A 21783-nucleotide genomic window follows, 5' to 3' on the forward strand; every position below is an offset into this window, starting at 1 on the left:
GTGTGTGTGTGTGTGTGTGTGTGTGTGTGTGTGTGTGTGTGTGTGGTGTGTGTGTGTGTGTGTGGTGTGTGTGTGTGTGTGTGTGTGTGTGTGTGTGTGTGTGTGTGTGTTTGTGCGTGTGCGTGTGCGTGTGCGTGTGCGTGTGTGTGTGTGTGTGTGTGTGTGTGTGAAAGATACCATCTTATGGGAAGTCTGCTCAGGTGGTTTAAAATAGATTTCAGGTTGACACTTATTCCCCATCATTTTTGTCTGAAGGTAAAATGAGGTTTCCTTAGTAAAAGCAATTACACAGCAAGTGTGCTGAGAGTGTGTCCTTGTCAGTGACTCTCATTAGTCCAGTAGATGACAATTTTAAATCCACAGCCCACTGGTGATGTTCACTGTCACTCAGCCTGCTGGGGGACGTGTCACTGTGTTCACAGTGCGGTTAATAATTGACGATAATCTGCTCATACTCAGACACACTCAGATCTTATCCTTCATTTTTATTTTTGTCCTTGTGTTTTTTATTTTTTTATCCTCAGCTTTAACATAGGAGAGCAACCGTCATTAAAACACCATTATCATAAATAAAGTGGAACCATTTTACAAGAATGCATACATAAAAAAGGTTTATATGTTCTCACTAATGGTTTTTTAATTGGTAACTAATTATATATCAATTAACAAGTTGTACTATAAAAAGGACTGGTTGCCAAATAGTGTGCATCCAACATTGGTATTGCCAGCATAGCTCAATTTATCTCTGTGGTTGCTCTTAATTTAATCAACCTATGTTTGGATTATGCCCTACAATAATGTACCTTCTAGGGACTGCATAGCGTCAAAGCCACTTTGTTAATGACTTAACATTGGCAGCTGCTGACAATAGTTTATTGTAATGTAGGAAATTCCAAAATTCTTCACCAACTTCCTTTAATTTGCCATCATAAATGTACTGCTCATTACCTTACAGTTTTGTCTATATTGTGTCAAAAACCATATTTTGATCCCAATATTGGTAATTGAGAGTCCAAAAATCTGATAACTATAATGTATCAATGTAGTTATTTATTTAACATATTTTTTAAGGAGGATTTCTTCAATTTGATTATTAATAAATTGTGAGCAAGATATTTACAGAGCTGGACATTTTTCAGTTTTAAAATACAATTATCAGTGCTCTCTGGTGGACAAACGGTATAATGGGGACACTGCTGATAAATCATATCTTGGGCTATTCTTGGCTGCAATTTTATGTTACTTATCAGCTAACACATACTTTACGATAGATAGCTTTGCTATAGCTTATATTGGACCAAATATTGTCCCAACAGATTTAATGCTTGGGATGTAGTTTGGTAGGTGGCTTTCTCCCAAAAATGAGAGGAATCAAAAAGTCAATGGGAGGGGCCGATTAATATACCTGCACAAAAAAAACAAAGCAAAATGCATTGGCAGGTGATCAAACCGGGTCATCCTTTACGTTACTGTACGTTGGGAAACCAAGTCTCGGCATATTAAGTATTATCTATATAGCATTCATAATATAACACAGAACGCAGAATGATATCATACATACATTCACAACTTCTTACAGAAGATTTCCTGTAGCTGAACTATTAGACCAGGCCTTTAAAAGATGATGGCACAATTATAAACAATTAATAGAATAATTAATTAAAACCTCAAAACCCTTTATACTATGCTATATTTAAAAGTCTTACCAAACTAAATCAATAGTCTCACATACAGCAAATGGGAGTATCAAATGTAAAAACACATAGGATAGCTGTGGATACTATGTACTAAGCAAAAAAGGGCTGATCTTCACAGCTGGATGATGGAACACCGCCTGAACCTGAGGGCTCCTTTGTGGACTACCAGACCACCATGGTGAAGTTCTCCAAGGCCATCGCTATCACTGCGCAAGAGATGGTCAGTGCACTAAGGCGCTATATTCATGACTCTGTGTGTTTTCCATTGCATTTCCAATCTTCAATGACAATATTTGTCAGTAGGGCTAGAGAAACATTAATCTGCCTCTGCTGATGATGTATGGTCTCTCTGTTGCCAGATGACTAAGTCAGTAACCTGCCCTGAAGAGCTTGGCGGCCTTGCCTCTCAGGTGACAGTGGACTATGGACAGCTAGCACACCAAGGACGCCTCGCTGCAGCCACTGCAGAGCCAGAGGAGGTGAGAAGCCACATCTCTGTCCTATGGAGTATGTGGGGGAATTGCATACTCCTTATGAAAGATTTAACACATCAAGCTCTATATATCTTTGCAATTGTGACCCTGAAATGTCAGATGGTATTCACTCACCCACTAATCAGAGCAGATGTTTGCTGTTCTTTGAAATGACACCCATGCTCAAGGGTGTGAGATCAAACCAAAATATACCCCTCCATCATCCATCGCTCTCAGCATCCACATACTCTTTTCTTAAATTTTTCAGTTTATTCCAATGTGTGGAAACATTGCACTAATTGGCGTGCAGCTCTTATCAATATCTTGTATATAACAGTCTGCTGGAAACTCTGCTAGTTACCATAGCAACATTGTGCCTCTTTTGACCTCTAGTCTTAAAGCCTATAGTGATGCTTATAATCAAGTACCACCCACCCTTGAATATCAGTCTGTAAATTAAAGGTGTAGTGACAGCCTTGCCTGTTTATGGGTGCCTAAAATAATCAGCTGGATAAGAGACTTCACAGTTTAGGACATGCTTGTAGTTTGTAATTGTGTAGTACAGTGACTCAAGTGGGAAGATGGATGCGGTGTAAGTTGATGGTCTGGTTATGCTTTCAGGTTGGCTTCCAGATAAAGACACGCGTGCAAGAGCTGGGCCACGGCTGCATCTACATGGTCCAGAAGGCTGGAGCCCTGCAGCTTAGCCCCACTGACAGCTTCTCCAAAAGGGAGCTCATTGAGTGTGCCCGAGCAGTCTCAGAGAAGGTAAACAGCATCTTTAACTCTTGCAGAAGGAGGATTTTTAGTTCTGTCAGTTAAACACGTTATTAATGGCGTTAACGCAAACTCATTTCAATGGCGTACATTTTTTTATCACGAGATTTACGTTCCTTTTTGACTTTGTAGTTCTTTTCACATGCTGTTGCAACAACTAGTAATGTTAGAAAAACTACAACCCCACACCGGATCTAGCTAGACCGGAAACAAAACAACAGGCATGCCGCACATACTTGTTTGGGCTTGTAAACCAGCCAAAGAGTAGTACCATTACGTTTTGAGTGGATGGCAAGCACGAGACACCGAAATGGATGCCAAAAGATTGTCTATTGTCTAAGTTGTCAAATGGTTCCATTGACAAGACCAAACTGATCTGTGTGTTTTGTCGTTGTAAACTGAGCTATCATCGCAGCACGTCCAGTCTGAAATACCACTTGATGGCCAAGCACACAGCTTATGCCAATCCGCCCCCTCATCAAAATATTTTTTACTCCCTTTTATTGATTGACTATATATATATATATATATACCTGTATATATACCTATTTAAATAAAGTTATAAAGAACATATAAGTGTGTGCAACTGCAAGGCTTAAGAAGAAGCAGTTCGAAAGTTTGTTTTGTACCGTATCTGACATATATTAGTATTTATTACTACAGTTTAGCTTTAGCCTTGATATTGAACTGGTACAGTGTCAGAAGACTATAGGGTTAATGTACTGTATGTTATTTTAGAAGTTAATAACCAGTGCTTAACTGTATTATTGCACCAGTCATACAGGTCAAGCAAAAATGCTCTCCTGATCACCCTCACACTGTGCAGGTAATGATAATACTAATAGCTTCAACCCTGGAAGCAGCTCGCCAGTTTTTTCTCGCCACTGTGAGGCTATGACTTGATTCAGAGCTCATACCAAACTTGAAAAATGTGTGGTCTCACATTTGTGGATACGTGAAGCCTGTGCGTCGTTGAGATGTACCTGTCAGGGCTTTCCATTTGTTTAGGAGGGATAGGCAAATATCAGTCTTTAAGGGAGATGCGAGATTTGCAAAGTCAGTGTCATTGGCTTAATGAGTTGTGCAGTAGACTGTGATTTGATCCATGTTAAACCCTGCTGTCTTTCTTTCTCCCAGTGTCCTTCTTTAATCAAGCTCGTCCAGATCTTTCACTCTAAACATTTGCAACTTCACTTACCCAATTTATAAAGGCAAACAAAGAGTAAATGCTGCTGGTTAATCATTAAAAATGTGCACAGCACACAGGAACTAGAGTTCTTTTTAAGTGTTTTCACACCTTTGACAATGGCATGTTTGAAGGACCTCTCTGCATATCTAATGGTATGCTTCACATGTTCCAGGTGTCCTTGGTACTGTCAGCACTGCAGGCGGGAAACAAGGGCACCCAGGCCTGTATCACAGCAGCCAGCGCTGTTTCTGGCATCATCGCTGACCTGGACACCACCATCATGTTTGCCTCAGCTGGAACACTGAGCCCTGAGAATGAAGAGTCGTTCGCTGACCACAGGTGCAATCACCTTGACATTATGTTAACTGAAAACTTCTCACCAAAAAAAGAGATGATGGTTAAAAGTGAGCATATGATTAGTAGGTTCTGTGAGCACATGGGTAATACAACATATGTTTGCTGTGCGTTAACTTATCAAGATTTAAGTTATTAGGTTATTACACTACAACACCAGAGCTTCATTTTTCTCAGGAGAAGTGCAGTTCAGTAAAGTTCAGAATTCAGATGCATTTCACATAATGAATGTAAATTGAAAATTGAAAGCTAAACACACATTCTGTTAAAAAGCAACATCTCCCTTTCATTTTGCTGGTACTTGAGCGTGACTGTAATGCAGATTGTAACACAATTAAACCCGTCCCTCAGGGAGAGCATCCTGAAGACAGCCAAGGCACTGGTGGAGGACACCAAACTGCTCGTTGCTGGAGCCGCATCCAGCCAGGAGAAACTGGCCCAGGCTGCACAGTCCTCAGCCAAGACCATCACCCAGCTCACTGAGGTGGTCAAAATGGGAGCCACCAGCATGGGCTCTGAGAACCCAGAGACACAGGTGACAAAACTCTGAAAGACATTCAAACTTAAGAACGTCTAATACATCTACAGATGTTTTAGCCAGATGTAGTCCGTGTGTACAGTTGTACACCTTTGTGTTCCAGCAAAGCTCAGCTATTACTTACTTACTTAATTCAGTTGCACAGAACTTAAACCTTCTATTATAACATATTATCATTATACTATTCTGTAATATTAGTCATTCATAATGAGTGTCTTCTTTCTTGCTGTACACTGAGCATTAGATTCTCTGCATGATTGGAGATTCATCTGATAGTATACCCATTGTGTTTCCTCTTTCCTGTGTGCGTTTGCTGCTATCTCTGCCCTTCACTAAGTCGGAAGTATCATGACTAGGTGGGATTGATAAGGGCTGCAGTGTTAAATCCTTTCCCCAGGGTGCTACTGATAAACCTTTACTCTGACCATTGTGCCATATTGATTGCAGCTCTATCTCCTCAGGTGGTTCTGATAAACGCGGTGCGGGATGTGGCCAAGGCTCTGGCCGAGCTCATTAGCGCCACCAAATGTGCCGCCGGCAAGCCAGCAGACGACCCATCCATGTATCAGCTGAAGAGCGCTGCCAAGGTAAATGAATACCCCGCTATAACAAATGCCGTATCTGGTTTAGCTGTGTATTGATTTCAGCAATGCAAGTCTCCAGTTTATTATTCAGCCTATACTTCATCACTGGGAGGAGACTTGTGGTTATGTATTCTACAAATGCTTTCTTTGTATTACTGCTATGTTTACTTTGACACATCTGAAGGCTTTTAAAAAAAAATGATAAGTCAGTCCTTATCAAAGTTTGCAAGGTATTCACTTTTTCTGTCTTATGTGTATTGGGGATGAGACACATCAATAAGATGTATATTGCGTGCATACATACAGTACAGAGGCTTAGTATGCTTTACTGAGAACTATCTGTAACCACAGGACTCCCTCTATTGTAGCTGTTAAGAAGGATTATTTTTTTAACCAGCTGGACTGTAAAGAATGAAGCTTCCCGTAATTCTATTTGTCATGTCAAGTCAGTTTTATTTACACCCTATATTATTAGACACCACATAAAATACTTTAAAGGTGAACAAATGATGAGCAAAACCTTTAAAAAAGCAGCATCGGTGGGATATGGACAGAGTAGATGGAAACTGCAGTAGTAGAATTACAATATGGAAAAACAAAGCTACAATATGGAAAAAAGAGAAGAAAATAAAAAGTAAATAATAATTTGACTACACAAAATGTGTAATATAAAGCAAATGCAGTATAATATAAAGTCAATTTCAAGTTAAAGAAGTTAGTATTTTTTTGATCAGAGAAAAGATGTTCAGCAATTTCCGGGTGCCACCAAAGGCTGGTAGAATCTGGACTGTACATACCCAAAAAGGGAGAGGGTTTTTATTTAACTCTTGATTGTCATGACCATTGTCACACCTGCCAAATGCTAAAGAATATAAACTGGAGATCAGACCTTTTGCATCTAACCATGGTGCAGCTGTGATCACTTGAAGAGAGAAATAAAGATCAAAGTGTTGAATCAGTGACAGAGGCTCAGATACCTCTGAAACAAAGATTTGCTAGTCTTCATCCTCATATTATTTATTTATTGTTCTCACAATCATCCCGAGCGCAGCATGTAACTCCAACTGTTGCATGAGGTTTCCTATGTTTTTTCATCTAAATGGAATTAGGGCCACCCATGGACCTGGTTATGCTGACAGATTGTCTCTGTTCCTCCAACATATGGTGACCTCCAAATGGGACCCACTCAACGTCCTAGCGATCATGTTGCTTGCATTCCTAACCTAATAATGTACACTGTGCTAAATGCAGTACTGCCAAAAAAAATGTATCACCATGAATAAAACTTGAATTGTTCTAGGTGTTGGTGAATTAGCTGTATTACTTGTAGTAAATCATCCTGATTTAATTTGAAATACATCCCTCAGTCTTCGCTTTCTTCAGCAGCTGATCTTTCATTTTCATTAGAAAAGCACCTTTAACACATGGATCCATTATTCACTGTAATAGAATCAGTGAAGGAGGAGGCCAGAGTTATTTGTTAATGTAATGTTTGGCAGCTGAGGAGAAAAAGCGCCACCTCCTGGTCTGACTGTGAGCCTCATGATGATTCTCTTCATTTGACAGGTCATGGTGACCAACGTGACGTCTCTTCTAAAAACAGTGAAGGCAGTGGAAGATGAAGCAACTCGCGGGACCAGGGCACTGGAGGCCACCATTGAGTGCATCAAGCAGGAGCTGACAGTAAGAGTGCCTCACTGGTCAAACCTCTTCTTTGTAGTCTTTTGAGAGTCAACTGATGAGACACAGCCTCTCTGAAAAGAGAATCAGGGATATCTATGTCTATTATTCTAAACGTAACAGGGGAGCTTTTTGTTCTTTTTTTTAATTATCTGTCCAGCTCCTTTCCTCCTCCTTCCCTCTCAGCCCCTGCAGGTTTCTCACAGCTCTTATCAGTGTCTGGGTAGCCGGCACATGCAGAGTGAGAAAGGAAGAAGATTTCAAGAGCTTGTTTATTTGTAATTTACTCCTAATCCTTAACAGAGGACCCCCCAGCCCGAGAGGAGGCTTTGCCCAGAGCTCCAGCCAAATTCTATTCAGTCTACCAAACTCATGATTTTACAGCCACCTTTATCGAGATGTCCTGTCTGCCTCACTTGTTTAGGTGTACACGTCTTCATTTTTTCTCTGAGAATGTTCCCATCTATATTAACTTATCTGAGTCCTTGTCATGCCTATATCCAACTACCTGTGTCTGTGGGTCTCCATCATGTCAGGTGTTCCAGTCCAAGGACATCCCAGACAAGTCCACCACACCTGAGGAGTTCATCCGCATGACAAAGGGCATCACCATAGCAACGGCCAAAGCAGTGGCTGCAGGCAACTCTGCTCAGCAGGACGATGTGATCGCCACAGCCAACCTGAGCCGGAAAGCCATATCTGATATGCTGACTACCTGCAAGGTGCTAATCCTCTGCCCTGCCAGAACAGGCCTCACACAGACATCACTGGGCTGCCAGGGAACATGTGAGCCCAGCCTGCTGAGAGCAGATAGGACATTAGAGTCTAGTCTACTTTACGGCAGCTCCAGTGACTCTCTTTTCAATGTCGTGCAGCAGAGCATCAGTCAGGATGTCCTTCAGTGACTGTAAAGCCCAAAACATAAGGGTTACAGCATTGTATGCTATTGTTTTGAATATCAAGGTATTACAAAGATAATAGTGAGAATTCAGAATCAGAGTTTTTTATTTGCTATGAATGTGATTTGTGTTTGGCACAAGACAATATACGTATCCTTTTTTAAATTCACCATACAACATTGTTTTGTCACCCTTCCAGAAAGCAGCTTGCCATCCAGAAGTAGGCGAGGAATTAAGGAGCAAGGCCCTGCAGTACGGCTCTGAGTGCACCGCTGGATACATCAACCTTCTGGAGCAAGTCCTGCAGGTTAGAATGAGTCACATGTGTAAAGAATAAATGTAAATGTACTGTATTTATATAGCGCTTTTCTAGTCTTAATGACTACTCAAAGCTCTTTTTACATCATACAGGTAACATTCACACACTGTGGCCGAGGCTGCCGTACAAGGTGCCACCTGCTCATCAGACAAACACTCACACACATTCAGGGGGCAATTCAGGGTTCAGTGTCTTGCCAAAGGACACTTCGACATGGGACTGCAGGGCCAGGGATTGAACCCCAAACGTTCCGATTGGCAGGCAACCGCTCTACCACTGAGCCACAGCCGCCCTAAATAAAGGATGTGATGGAAGTGACTTACAAATTGTGTGTGTGTGTGGGGGGGGGCGGGGGGGTAACCTCACTGGGGTTTTACAGGGCTTATCTGCAGGATGAAATCCTCTGATACTTGAACAAATGTTCTTGCCGTATATAGTGGGGGACCCTACTATACAGGCTAAAACATTGTTTTCCTGCGTGATGTTGTTTTAGCCTGTTGTTTTAGCTGTTTTAGCCTGTGGGGTTCTGCACAACATCACGCAGGTAAACAGAGTGCTATAAATGTTGTGATGGACACAGCTGACCCGACGAGAGAGAGCAGTGTCTAGCACAGCTCCAACTGGGGGCTATACAAAGGAGACAGGATATTACTCCTCCCTTTCAAAAGGTATAGTGTTATGTTTGGCAATGCGATTCAATACCGGAAACATGACAATGCACAACATTTTAATTTATTCTTCAGGTTTTTGTTTGTCTTTTAAAGTGTTGTTAATGGCCACAGGTGAACGATTTATTTCTGCCATTGACCAACGTATTTTGGCTTGTTTTTTCAGCCCCTCTGCTGTCAGGAGACAGGGTCAGGGTGGTGGTCCAGTATGGGGGCTGTTGCCTGGCTCTGACTCACGAAAAAATAACAAAAAAAACACTGCATAACCTCCGCTGCCGTGTGTTTATTTAAATATAGGTAGCTACACCTACATGTAGGCCTAAAAGATTAAAATATAAGCCTATATATTACTAGAAGGAGTATACATATGTCAAGAATGTATAAATTAAATAAACTTTAGCTGGAGTCCGATTTAATACGGCAACACTGTTTACCGCATCAGTGATCTCTTTCTAATACGCATTCTTCCTACAGCCTCATACCAGTTAGAGGCTGCCAAATAGGACACACATTACTGCAAATATACCTGAGATGTCAGGGTTTTAATCTCCACTTCTGAAAAGTGCGCTTCTTTGCCAGATTACGTCTGGCCATGTCGTAAATAGTAGGGGCGAGGCCTCAAAACTGAGAATATATTGGGGTGTGATATTTAAATTACGATCATTTCCAGCCACTGCATTTATCAGTGTACAACCATTCTTCATGAATCCCACGTGAAGCCTTTTGTAAGAGGATTTCTGCGCTCATATCTGGACGGGTTTCTACGTTAGGTTGATAAATGAGGGCCATTATCTCTATATAGACCTCTAATATTGCCCAGAAACTATTAAAAAACATACAGCTACACTGTTACACTGGGTGATTTGCTTTTCATTATGAATAACATGAACACTGTAGTTTTTTTTCAGCTCAATCCCACATAATGTAGACGGTGATGCAGCTGTGTTAGGAAATTACTCAGCTTTTTATAAATATGAAACTACATATTGTTGGCCTGTTTTAAAAGATTTATGTTGTTTTATGTTTTTGAAGGAACGAATAACTAACATTGTTGTTTTGGTCTTTTATTTAAGCTTGTTGTCAAAAAGAAAATATGGGATAAAAATATAATAATACCCTAACACTTCCTAGGAAGACAATGCTGTAGAAAATAAGGGGTGTGGTGTTGTGTGGTGTGGTGTGTGTGTGTGTGTTGTGTGTGTGGTGTGTGTGTGTGTGTGTGTGTGTGTGGTTTTGTGTGTCTTACACCACAGGGGTATTTCTAAAGAAGATCTGATTTAATTTTCCGAGCACCTTTTTGCTTAAATCTGCATAATAATCAGCAACAAACTTGTATTCATTAAAATCTGTAGTTCATAATAACACTCCCCATGTGTTTTGTTAAGAAAAGTGTGTTGCCATGTAACAGTTGCTAATGGTTGTATTAAGTATTTTAATTTTTTTCTTACTTCTATAATTGGGAGTACATCATGTTGATTCTGGCAGCCACTTAAATTACCTTGTGGAGTAATTGTTTTATAAGTCAATTATAAGTGTTGGCAAGTTATTTTTCTTCCGTAAATTGTTACAGAAAAGATAGAAATGTGTTGGGCTCTCTTTATTCTTAGGTGCTGCATAGGCCTATGCCCGAGCAAAAGCAGCAACTGGCCTTACACTCGAAGCATGTAGCAGCGTGTGTGACAGAGCTCGTCCAGACAGCTGAGGCCATGAAAGGTGAGGCCACACACACTGTGACACACAAACGTTAGGCTTAACAACCTTTAATTACTGGTGACCCCATTCTGAATGATGTCAAAATTATATGAACCACTTAACACATGTGAAAGCTGTGTATATTTAGTTTAAGTGTTTGCGGTACATTTACGGTATTTAACAGTACAATGGTTGGAAGTAAGAGGCTTTCCATGAGGAGCCAACTCAATTATATAAAATATTTAAAAAAAAAATAATAATACAAAAAGGATGAGAGGATTTTGGAGATGTTAGAGATTAGTCAAAGGAAAAATAATCCTCTTGTGCGTGAATGATATTATGGTGTTATTGAGTCAAATCACCAAACTGTCTGCGTCCTTAATACATATATAGGTCATGAAAATCCCTTTACAATATTAAAATACACACCGTAGAGTGATTGCCATGCAAATTGTTCTAAGTTAAGCTCTATAGGCTGGTTATGACACAGAGTGTTTTCCTATAGAAGCTGCACTGTTGCATCTGACAGGAGTAAAAGATTGTGTTTGGATGAGAATTAGATTTCCGTGTATACCCTGAGACCCAGCGGGGCTATCCACTTCATCTCTCTAAAGTCCCATGTGCTCTCTCTCCCCCTTTCTTCCCTTGCTGCCTCAGATGGAGGTAAGTGAGATATGGTGTATTTTGCTCCTTCAGATCACCTTTCATAGAGTCAGAAGGGGTAGTGGAGTTGGCGGGTCGTGGGTGGGGCTGCAGAACAGATTTCCCCAGACCTCAACGTAATCTATGAAAACATCGTTCCATCTGCTTTACCAAGCTGTTCCCAAACAGCTCCGTTTTATGGGCACTTAAAACCTATATAAAAAAAGACAATGATCCATCAAATGTGCATTTCTTCTTACTTTTAGTTTATCTTATTTAACTTTGAGGCATTACTGTCATACTGCAAACAATTCTTTTGAGTGTTTGGAGCTGATGAGTGTTGCTGCAGCTGAAGTATGGGGATATTTAGTATTTCTGTGATGCCTGGATTGTGTGAATGAGTGATAATTGAAGCATAATTGTGACCTCTTGTTGCATAAAAGTATCAGTATGTATGTATGTTATCACCAGAACTATTGCACTGGTGTTTATGTTGAGAGCCTGTTCTAAAAAAGCCAACGTTTGATGTGTTGATGGTTGCTTTCAGGCTCAGAGTGTGTGGACCCTGAGGACCCCACTGTTATTGCCGAGACTGAGCTCCTCGGAGCAGCAGCGTCCATTGAAGCTGCAGCCAAGAAACTAGAGCAGCTGAAACCCCGAGCCAAGCCCAAGGTAAAAGTGACCCTTTCAACACTTTTCTGTCCACACAAACCCATACACATCTTTTTGCCATTAATCAGCAGTGAGATGATGTGGGCCAAAGGCAGGGAAAAGCGACACTGACTTTGAGTTGGAGTGATCTTTTTCAGTGACTTAGCTGCTTCCTCGCTGTCATTAACAGAGAAATTATTTTTCTTCCTTACACATATGTTGACTCAGACAGCTGGTCCAGTGAGCTGACATATGATCAGGAAAACTTTCTTCAAAGGCACTTTTGGTTATTTTGATATTTTGAGTTGTGTTGCCAGGAGACACAATTACACTGCTGGGTCCCCAAGCTTATGTTGGAATAAGTTCAAAATGCGGGATGAACTGTTGTGACCCTTTGCGAAAGAAAGGGCCTCTGTCTAATTTAACTTAATTCCTTTGTTATATTGCAGTGTTCCTCATTTCTAAATTAAACTGATAGGTTATTACAGCGGTTATTCTTTTCCCCCACACACGGTGTTACTGCTTAAAGAACCTTAGTGCATAATACACAGAGAAAATAAGCAAAAGATAGGAGATGGTAGTGATAGTGCCTTTGGAAAGTGACCTGTTGTTCTATGTGCAATACAGGGTTGTGTTTGTGATGTGCCACTGCATGATTGTGTTGTTTGTTTATCTGTCTCTGGAGACTGTATAGTTGTACCCTAGTGCTCTTCCTTCTGTGCCTGTAGTGCTTTTCCACCTTTTTCTAAACCTCTTCCTATACACAGAGTGATTGTCAGTTCACCCCTCTACACATATGATATATATTATAGTATATTTAGGTTACCCCACTTTTAATAAAGCCCTTTCAGTTCACCCCTATACACATATGATATACATTAAAGTATATTTTGGTTACCCCACTTTTAATAAAGCCCATATAATGCTCTGTCTCATACTATAATTCCGTAGCTACAGACTGTATTTATGAGGACCTTTGTGTTTATGAAAGGGGATTAGGGAGTGAAAGGCTTTGACATTTTTTCAGATGTCAATGTCTCCCTCTAGTGATCTAAATCAGCTTTACCAAATACTGAATTCTACTGTTTGTTTTCTAATGTGAGGACACACTTTTTTATGACCATGTCTTACTATTGCCTACATATATTTAGAAACTAGGTAAAGCATTTGTCCATCCATCTGTGTTCATGTACTGTGCACACATAATAATTGTTTAGAGTGATATGATTATCGGAAATCACAATTTTTAGCCCTTAGTTTTTTTCCCCAGAGACAGAGCTAAAGACTACCCCATATAATTCTCAGAGGCATTAACCTACCCTAAGGTCTGTAAAATACCCCATCAGATTGAAACAGGTGTTATTTGTCTGAAACAGTTTGGATTCTCCGTCTTCCTCCTCTTTACTCCCTCTCCTTTCTGCTCCTTTGTCCCTCCCACCCTACAAGGAGGGAGGGCTCTTGTGCTCCCAGCATGCCTCCCTGCCTTGCCTCCCCCTCCTTCTCTAAGCCGTTGTAGACCTGGAAGCCTTCTCTGCAGGGCTCTGTCTGATATGTTTGATATATTAGGTTGTTATTCAGTCCAACTATATATCAAACATATTCCTACAGTGTCCCGCCCTGTCTCCAGCCACGTGTGCCTTATGTGTTTATGGAGGTCTCTGGTCAATCACATGCTGTTGACTGCTAAGGCAGAGATTTGTTAACGGTCTCTGAATTGATGCACTGGGATCTTCATAATGGTGTTAAGTCCAGGTTTGGGAATTGGGATATCATGTTTGATTGTGCTTTTTTGTGAAAGAAAGTTGAACATGATAGGTTATGCTCAAGGCAGTGACCACCACTGAGGACTCTGAGGTCATGCACACAGTATTTTGTGAGTTTTAGGAAGCTGGAGGGGGTTACATACTACAACAAAATTAATACTTGTTGGATATTTTACAGGCTGATTTTAAATTCTCTGTATGCTAATTTTACTTTGTTTAGGCCTCTTAATAAATATATTTCCCCACCAGAAGTTTATTTCTGGCAGTGTAGAACAGGCTTTGAAACAGCATTTAGACCATCATGTTGGGGAGTAAAATTGCCAGAGAATACAGTCAAACAATTAATGACAAACCCCACAATCAAGATTTAGTATTTATAATATCCTGGTTACGGCCCTAGTTGACCTGGTAAGATGCTAAAGTCCAAATATGTGGTTTTACTTTCAGCAGGCAGATGAGACGCTGGATTTTGAGGAGCAGATCTTAGAAGCAGCAAAGTCTATCGCTGCAGCGACTAGCGCTCTCGTTAAATCTGCATCAGCTGCTCAGAGAGAGCTGGTGGCACAAGGCAAGGTCAGTAAACACACCTACTCAGACACTCTCAGAAAGATTCTAAACATTACTAATAATTTAAAAGAACATATACATTATTTTTTTTACCCAACCTCAGGTGGGATCCAACCTCGCCAATGCTGTGGATGACGGCCAGTGGTCACAGGGTCTAATATCAGCTGTAAGTTCCCTCCAACACATTTACAAATGTATACATGCTTTTTAAACCTTTAAACCAGAATTAAACTTAATGTAAACTGTGTGGATTTGTTGTTTGGTGTAGGCACGTATGGTAGCGGCAGCAACCAGTAGCCTGTGTGAGTCCGCTAATGCCTCAGTGCAGGGTCACGCCAGCGAAGAGAAGCTCATCTCCTCAGCCAAACAGGTTGCAGCCTCTACGGCTCAGCTGTTGGTGGCCTGCAAGGTAAAGGCTGACCAGGATTCTGAAGCCATGAGAAGACTACAGGTAACACTGAAAGACAAAAACGGGTTTGAATGTGTCCATGGAACTGTGTACACACAGATTGTATGCATGCTAACTTTGAGGTGATCTGTTTGAAGGCTGCCGGCAACGCAGTGAAGCGAGCTTCAGACAACCTGGTGAAGGCGGCTCAGAAAGCAGCATTTGACAAGTCTGAAGATGACAGCGTGGTGGTAAAGACCAAATTTGTTGGAGGCATAGCTCAGGTGAGACAAAATCTCAAAAAACGTTTATGTGAGACCAGTAACAGAAATCATTCATATTTTTCCCCTTTTTACTGAATGTTTGCACCTCTCACTGATATGCCAAAATGCCACCGTCATTTTGCAATGAGTTTCTGTGGATAAACAGCTCATCAGCCACCCACAGCTGCAAAACATCAAATCTCTTGAGGCCTTGTGAAATGGCTTCATTTTCATCTTTGCAAAAATTTGGAAGTAATTGAAGAGTAAGTGTCTCTTTTTCAAAACTCCATGGTGCCACGGAAAGCTTTACTTTTCATCATGATTGATTGTTCCTTTTTCAGTCAGTGGTGCACCCCCGCTGGGCATCAGTGAAACTCACTGTCTCATTGATGTCTGATTATGGTTACACTGAGGGGAGCTTTGGACAGCGTTGTCTCTTTAACTAATGTACACTGTGATTGACCATTTATTCAGAATGTTATAGCCTAATGCTAACTATTGTTACTACTATTATACATTTTTATTCTGAAAACAGTTCATAAAATATTTTAATCTGATTGATGAACAAAAGTGACTGACAGCTCATGCACATGCAGTCCAAAAGTTGTCATGAATTTAACTTTTCAAATTTTTGCTGTAATGTTTAAACACTTCATTTCTTCATGCATCACAACCAGTCTTCTCCACTTACAGAAATTTTATGAAATGTTGGTTCATTTTAATATACCATAAGCCGTACTTTGTCTCTATGACATGCTGTTTTCATTTTTCCACATGCTGTTTCTCCAGTGTGTTGTGCTTGGAGTTAACAGGCTGTACAGTGTGAGCTGAGTACTGTGCTATCTATTGGTTTTTCTTATCAAGTTATCCACAGGAATGGGATTATGATGAGTGGAAGTCAAATTTTTCTGTCAGCTACTCCCTTTCTCCTTAGATCATTGCGGCTCAGGAGGAGATGCTGAGGAAGGAGCGAGAGCTGGAGGAAGCCCGGAAGAAGCTGGCTCAGATCCGACAGCAGCAGTACAAGTTCCTGCCCAGCGAGCTGAGGGAGGATGAGGGATGATTGGCAGATGGGGTGTGAGCTGCGCTGATAACACCTTCTTGTCATGGGGAGATGTTGCTGATTGTTGTACAATTGGCTGCTTTGCTCTCATATAACCGAGGAATATAAAGCACTTGAAACAGGCCGATTTGGTGAGAAAAACAAGTGCCTGTGCTCTGTAATGTATTTGTGTGCGTGTATGTGCGTGTGTGATGTGTGTATGTAATTGTAAGTGAACGGCATTGACATTCAGAGTTCAATATGGGGAAGGTTATTACAATTGACACTATAAGCAAGTTACTATACAGGCAGTATGATAAAGTTGTATGATAAACGTATCTTTGCTTTGTGAGTATTACTGCATCATGAGCATTGCCGACTGTTACTATCATGAATCGAAGATTTTACGAGTGCAGAAATCCTCTATAATAACTGAATGTTCTAAATCAAATAGAAATGAACTGATGATCTCTCTGCAACTAGCAGAACAAACCTAAGGGTCCATAGCTTGTATTCTAAATGTAAAAACCTTAAGGGGTTGATAAAACGGCAGGAGGGGGACGCCTCATTTCACCACTGGCTTGCATGCACCATAATGACTATACATATCAATGAAGCTACTAACCAACAGAGTAGTATAGCGTGGAAAGGCACTTGTATTTTACTAACAAAAATGGGAATTTGGGGTTTGCTGTTAAACCAGCAAATCTTTTGAAAAAAGGATTCCGAACTATGTTGTCCAGCTTGACACCAAACAATGAGTGGTTCTTATTGAAGGAAATAAAAAAATAACCGGCCAACATTAGCTCTAAAGATATTTATTCTTGGCAGATTTTTCTTAAAGAGCAGACAGGTGTTGTTCAGAGAATCTGGACTATATCTGACCAAATATGTCATGCTGCTTTTACATCCTGTCACTTCATGTAACCCCATCTATTCTTCCCTCACATACACAGAGCTGTGTAAGGAACATATGTTTACATTATTTGTCATGTTTGTTCTCTCCTGTTTAATTCTTCTCCCATTAACACTGGCCAGATTCTGTTCAGGTACCCACTGTACTACACACACACACACACACACACACACACACACACACACACACACACACACAACATATATAGTTATTCTCAACTAGTCGCTGCCCTGTCATGGTAAAGGTATTTTCACTTTAGACTGACTTACTGTCTATAGCAATACATTACAGTGAATATCCTAGTGGGATCATTTTGGTTGTAAGATTGGTTATGTGTAATGATATTTGGCTTTGGGCTTTTGAATGAAACAAGCATACAATATGCACTGAAGTTACTCATAAACATACGCACTGAAAACTGCAATTGAAAAGATAAAGCTTAAAGCTCTGATTGAGGAAACTAATTCAATGCTTTGTTTCTTCTTTAGAAAATAATGTATACTATATTGGACTTTATAAGCTGTTCATTTCCTCAGTCTGTCCATGCCAGTGTCTGGACTGCATTGTGTACTAGTGCCTTACTTGAGTCTGCCCTGTGAGCAGTTGATGATCAGGCTGAGTGGGAGCCTGAGCCTTGTCCTCTCTGGATCAGGACATTATGCCAGTCTAATCCCCATCGGGGTCTTGATACACTGTCACCTAGTCCTTTGTCATACAATACAACGCCTTGGCTGGTGGCCTACTTGCATACAATATTATAATGCTGATATTAAGGGCATCTGTGGATACCTTAGGATTTAGAGACCATGTTGGAAAACTAACACTAGACTGCATTCCATGAGCATGTGGCAATTTGTGTTTAAAGTCAAGAAATTGTTGATATCATTATGCCAAGTCCCATTTAAATGTTGGACTTCAGAACGTTCTTGTTTCATTGTCTAACCACTATATAAAAACGATATATGTTTTTATCAGTAAATGTCAGAATTACCCTGAAATATATTGTCTAACTGATTTGTCCGACTATTAACGGGAAATAGAAAAAGTTACTAGCTCTGTTATGAATAGGTGTTGTGCTTTCTTTAACAGACTGCATTAGTTTTATGATTTGATGCTGTATGTATAATATTTATCTGGTCACAAAAGTATTTTTTGTATTCACCAAAAATAAAGAGTTTCAGTACCAATAGGATTATGTTGTCCTTTTTTTGTTATAGCAATGAATGTTGTTGACAATAAAGATGTCTCATAGTAAAAAGTCATCCTGCATTCTTTCCACCAGATGTCAGTATTATCCTTCATAGTCCAGTCAGAGGGATCAGTGGAAGTTGGGAGAAATACGTTCTAGTGGAAGGATTGGCAAAGTTAGCCAGACCAAATATGGACCTAGTTGATGTTTTTTTCCCAGACCAGACCTTGAACTATGCAGCAATTCTCATTTAGATGTTTTGGTCAAGAATGAGAGTTCACATAACTTTTGCACTCTGGGTTTTACAGTTACCCAGCTAAAATATTTTGTAGGGCTGTTTAGAAATAGTCTAATATTGACAGTGTGTTGGTCAGCTACTAACTCAAACTTGAACTTAGACTTGGCCTTTTCTTCCTAAGGTGATGCAAAATCTTATTTTACTCTGAAGCTGATCCTTACTGTGTCAGCAGCATACAAGGGCATAGTGTGTAAACGAGTGTGGTTTGAAGTGGCCAGCACAATACACTGAGTTGTCTAATGAACACCATATTTGGTTGTTTGAGTGTTTTTGTCTTATGCAAGGCCAGGCCACACAGTGGAGAGGGGAAACTGAAGCCATGTGTTAAACAGGGAGTGGCCTTCTACTAATCTCCATCTCTCTACCTCCTTCTCTCTCTGCCTTCAGTCCTAGGGACCAGGAGGATGTTTATCTGGTTTACTTTGGAATTTGTGCGGAGCTATCAAAACCTCAATGGATGAATAATGTAAAGCAGAGACACGGGCTGGTCAAGTACGTTCTCTTACTGTCCTGAACTTTATGATTGCAGACGGATTGGTAAATCACTTTGTTATCATATCTGTTTCCACCTTAGTTTTACAGTCTATGGATTCCACAAAGGTCCTGAATTCATTTTACCTTGCGTGGTAGCTGGATTCTCGCAATATCACAAAATCACACGAAAATATCAACTTGTCAGGCTTCAAGTAAAAGCGTATGTATCAAAACAGTAGCGAGCCGACCCAATTGGCATCAGGCAAAGGAGCTACTGGTAATTAAGAACACAGTTAAGGTGTGAGTGATGGCTGCGTCTGTTCGTTATAAACGAAAATGTTGGAGGTGATAAACAATTAAATCACCTGACAGGTATTTTTTTGAAAGTGCCTGCCCTTTTTCAAACAGTTTCCAAAGACAGCTTGTCAGATGGTTCTGGGTAACAAATCATCTGGCTGATCAAGTTAGCATTAATAGCCTCTTTCTGCAAAATCTCCATTTGGCAGAAGAAACATCATGGTCAGCATGATGGTTGAAATGAAAATCACAAACTATTTTAAGGGTTAACTTCAACCTGTATCTATTTCTGAAGTTCTTTCTCTCTATTGGTTGGTTTTTACAAGACTTCCTGTCACGTAATTTTTCTGCACATGGAAGAAGGTATGGCCTCCAGGTGCGACAGATTGTTAGCACTAACATCTGTAATTAACATCATCAACTAACCTCAACAACTTTTTGGCAGGTCTATTGTTATAAAGTCATGTTGTATGGAGCATGTATTAAACTTTCAGAGCTTTGTAAGGATCCCAACTTTTGCAAAAATGTTAGAAAGGTTAAGCTATAAATGACATTAATGTGCACTAAATCATACGTAAGACATCTTCATTTGTGTTTTATTAATGGTGCAGACATTAAAAATGGCATCTTGATTTGAATATTGAATATTGAAATAATGCACTGGAACCTAAAAATTATTTTCTTTTCTTTTTGTATGAGTTTCTAAAAGGCTTGTCACTAAAATGTATCTGTTTTTAGCTTTGACACTTCAGTTGTCTGTAGTGCAGCAGTGAGGCCAGTGGTTTTTGTCATCTTTTGTCAACAAGCCCTATTCTAAACTGCTGTTTTAATCTATTTTTGTAAACAACGTGTCACTATTTATTCATTTCACCTTTTGAAAAAAATGTGTAGCCATCTTAAACTGTTGTGCGAGGAATTTGTATTGTATTCATGAGAGTCACGCCCGCTTAGGACTGTTGGTTTTAAAAAACTACATACAGCATCTGTAAAGTGAAACATTGAGGTCATTATTTTGTCATAATGTCTTAATTGCCCAATCTGAACAGTATTAATATGTACATCTATGTCTGAATAGTATTTCTATGGATGTTTATTTTTCACATATCACATGACCTCTGACCATGTGATGTGATGACAACAGATAAGGGTCATGGGTCACTGCAATCAAACACACCTAAGGAAGGTCAGATGGTGGACCGTGGGCCTTATTTTGCACTATTAAAGTATTTTTCGGAGCATTAAGCTGTTGTGTAGACCTCAACTTCTTTCTAGATTTACTTTTTTGACCTGCACCAGCAACTAGATGGGTGTGCACTACATTGTCTTTTTCTAAAATTCTGGTGACACATACCGCAATCCTTAGCACTAACAGTGTACATCTCTTGTATCCTGGCTGTTTTATACTTGCTGTGTTGGAAGATTTTATTTGCAGCCGCTGTGACTTGTGCCATTCCTAATCCCTGCAGCCTGGCAGCTGTTTAGTTTCAGGCTTTGTTCCAGGCTGGAGTTCTCAAAAATGAAGCCATGTTAACTTGTGGTTAAACCAAATGACACTGGGTCAACTCTCCACTTTCATCGTTTCAGCACTAATTTACTATATGTTAAATAAGCCATGGCAGAGCAACATGAAATGCTCGTGGCTTGATATTGGTTTCTTAAATATATGTGTTTATGTGTTTTCCAGTGCAAATACCAGGGAAGTTGCTGTGGGCTCAGAAGTGATACTGAGCAGGAATGGATTCATGGATAGTGCTAAGAACAGCCTCAGTGAAATTGAGAGTTGTCACACAGGGAAGCTATTTAGCCAGTTATAGCATGTTAAGAATACTAAAAAAATGTATTAGTTTCTTAATTTGCCTTTGGGGGAATTAAATTTACGGAAATATAACTAAACAAAACAATTCTTTTTAGATTAATAAAAAAAATGGGCATAAATTGGACCACAGAAGAAACCTGCATGTAAATTGACTGTCAGGTTGGAATTTTTTGTTAGAACCCGGTTCTGTTTTTAGAAGGCATCATGGTCTTTTACAGCATAAAAAGAGGGACAGAGTTTCTGCCCTCAGCCAGTTTTCTCCACAAGAAGAGAAATGATGAAAGAGGAAGTGAGGTTTGGGAAAAATGCACATTGGGAAAGGCTTTTGGGTTTTGGGCTGGGCCATTTGTCCAAAGTGTGCTACTGAAACGTTGCTTTTTTTCACAGACATCTCAATCTGAGAGTTACTTTCTTTCTCACGTCTTTGTCTGATCAAAACTTCGGTGAATAAAGAGTTCTTGTTGGAAACTTCGGGAAATTTGAAAACATCTCTTGTCCTTTTTGGCTGCTTTCCAAGCACGCCTGCTCTTCAAGATTTTTGTGAAAGTTTACAGAAGTAGAGGAAGGAGTTTTTTTGTGGTGTTTAAGCAGCCAAGTCAAGCCAAGA

The 21783-nt window shown here is 40.1% G+C and overlaps 1 protein-coding gene across 5 annotated transcripts in view; it reads left to right on the top strand.

Annotated features, from left to right (window-relative positions):
- The window catches only part of tln2b (talin 2b), an 84384-nt gene extending 66090 nt beyond the window's left edge, over positions 1-18294 (top strand). For 2 of the 5 annotated variants that reach the window (XM_032523220.1, XM_032523223.1), the window contains exons 42-58: positions 1816-1917; positions 2057-2176; positions 2792-2938; positions 4309-4475; positions 4842-5025; positions 5490-5615; positions 7179-7295; positions 7829-8014; positions 8391-8498; positions 10786-10891; positions 11528-11533; positions 12060-12184; positions 14374-14499; positions 14597-14659; positions 14762-14944; positions 15040-15165; positions 16079-18294. In XM_032523220.1, coding sequence (XP_032379111.1) covers positions 1816-1917; positions 2057-2176; positions 2792-2938; positions 4309-4475; positions 4842-5025; positions 5490-5615; positions 7179-7295; positions 7829-8014; positions 8391-8498; positions 10786-10891; positions 11528-11533; positions 12060-12184; positions 14374-14499; positions 14597-14659; positions 14762-14944; positions 15040-15165; positions 16079-16207 — 2121 coding nt within the window. In that variant the 3' untranslated portion in view covers positions 16208-18294. The remainder of the gene's footprint in view (positions 1-1815; positions 1918-2056; positions 2177-2791; positions 2939-4308; positions 4476-4841; positions 5026-5489; positions 5616-7178; positions 7296-7828; positions 8015-8390; positions 8499-10785; positions 10892-11527; positions 11534-12059; positions 12185-14373; positions 14500-14596; positions 14660-14761; positions 14945-15039; positions 15166-16078) is intronic. The other 3 variants (XM_032523222.1, XM_032523225.1, XM_032523221.1) reach the window with 2 other exon arrangements.
- Positions 18295-21783: the final 3489 nt, after the last annotated feature.

Source organism: Etheostoma spectabile, chromosome 8 (assembly GCF_008692095.1).
Source record: "Etheostoma spectabile isolate EspeVRDwgs_2016 chromosome 8, UIUC_Espe_1.0, whole genome shotgun sequence".
Classification (NCBI taxonomy): Eukaryota; Metazoa; Chordata; class Actinopteri; order Perciformes; family Percidae; genus Etheostoma; species Etheostoma spectabile.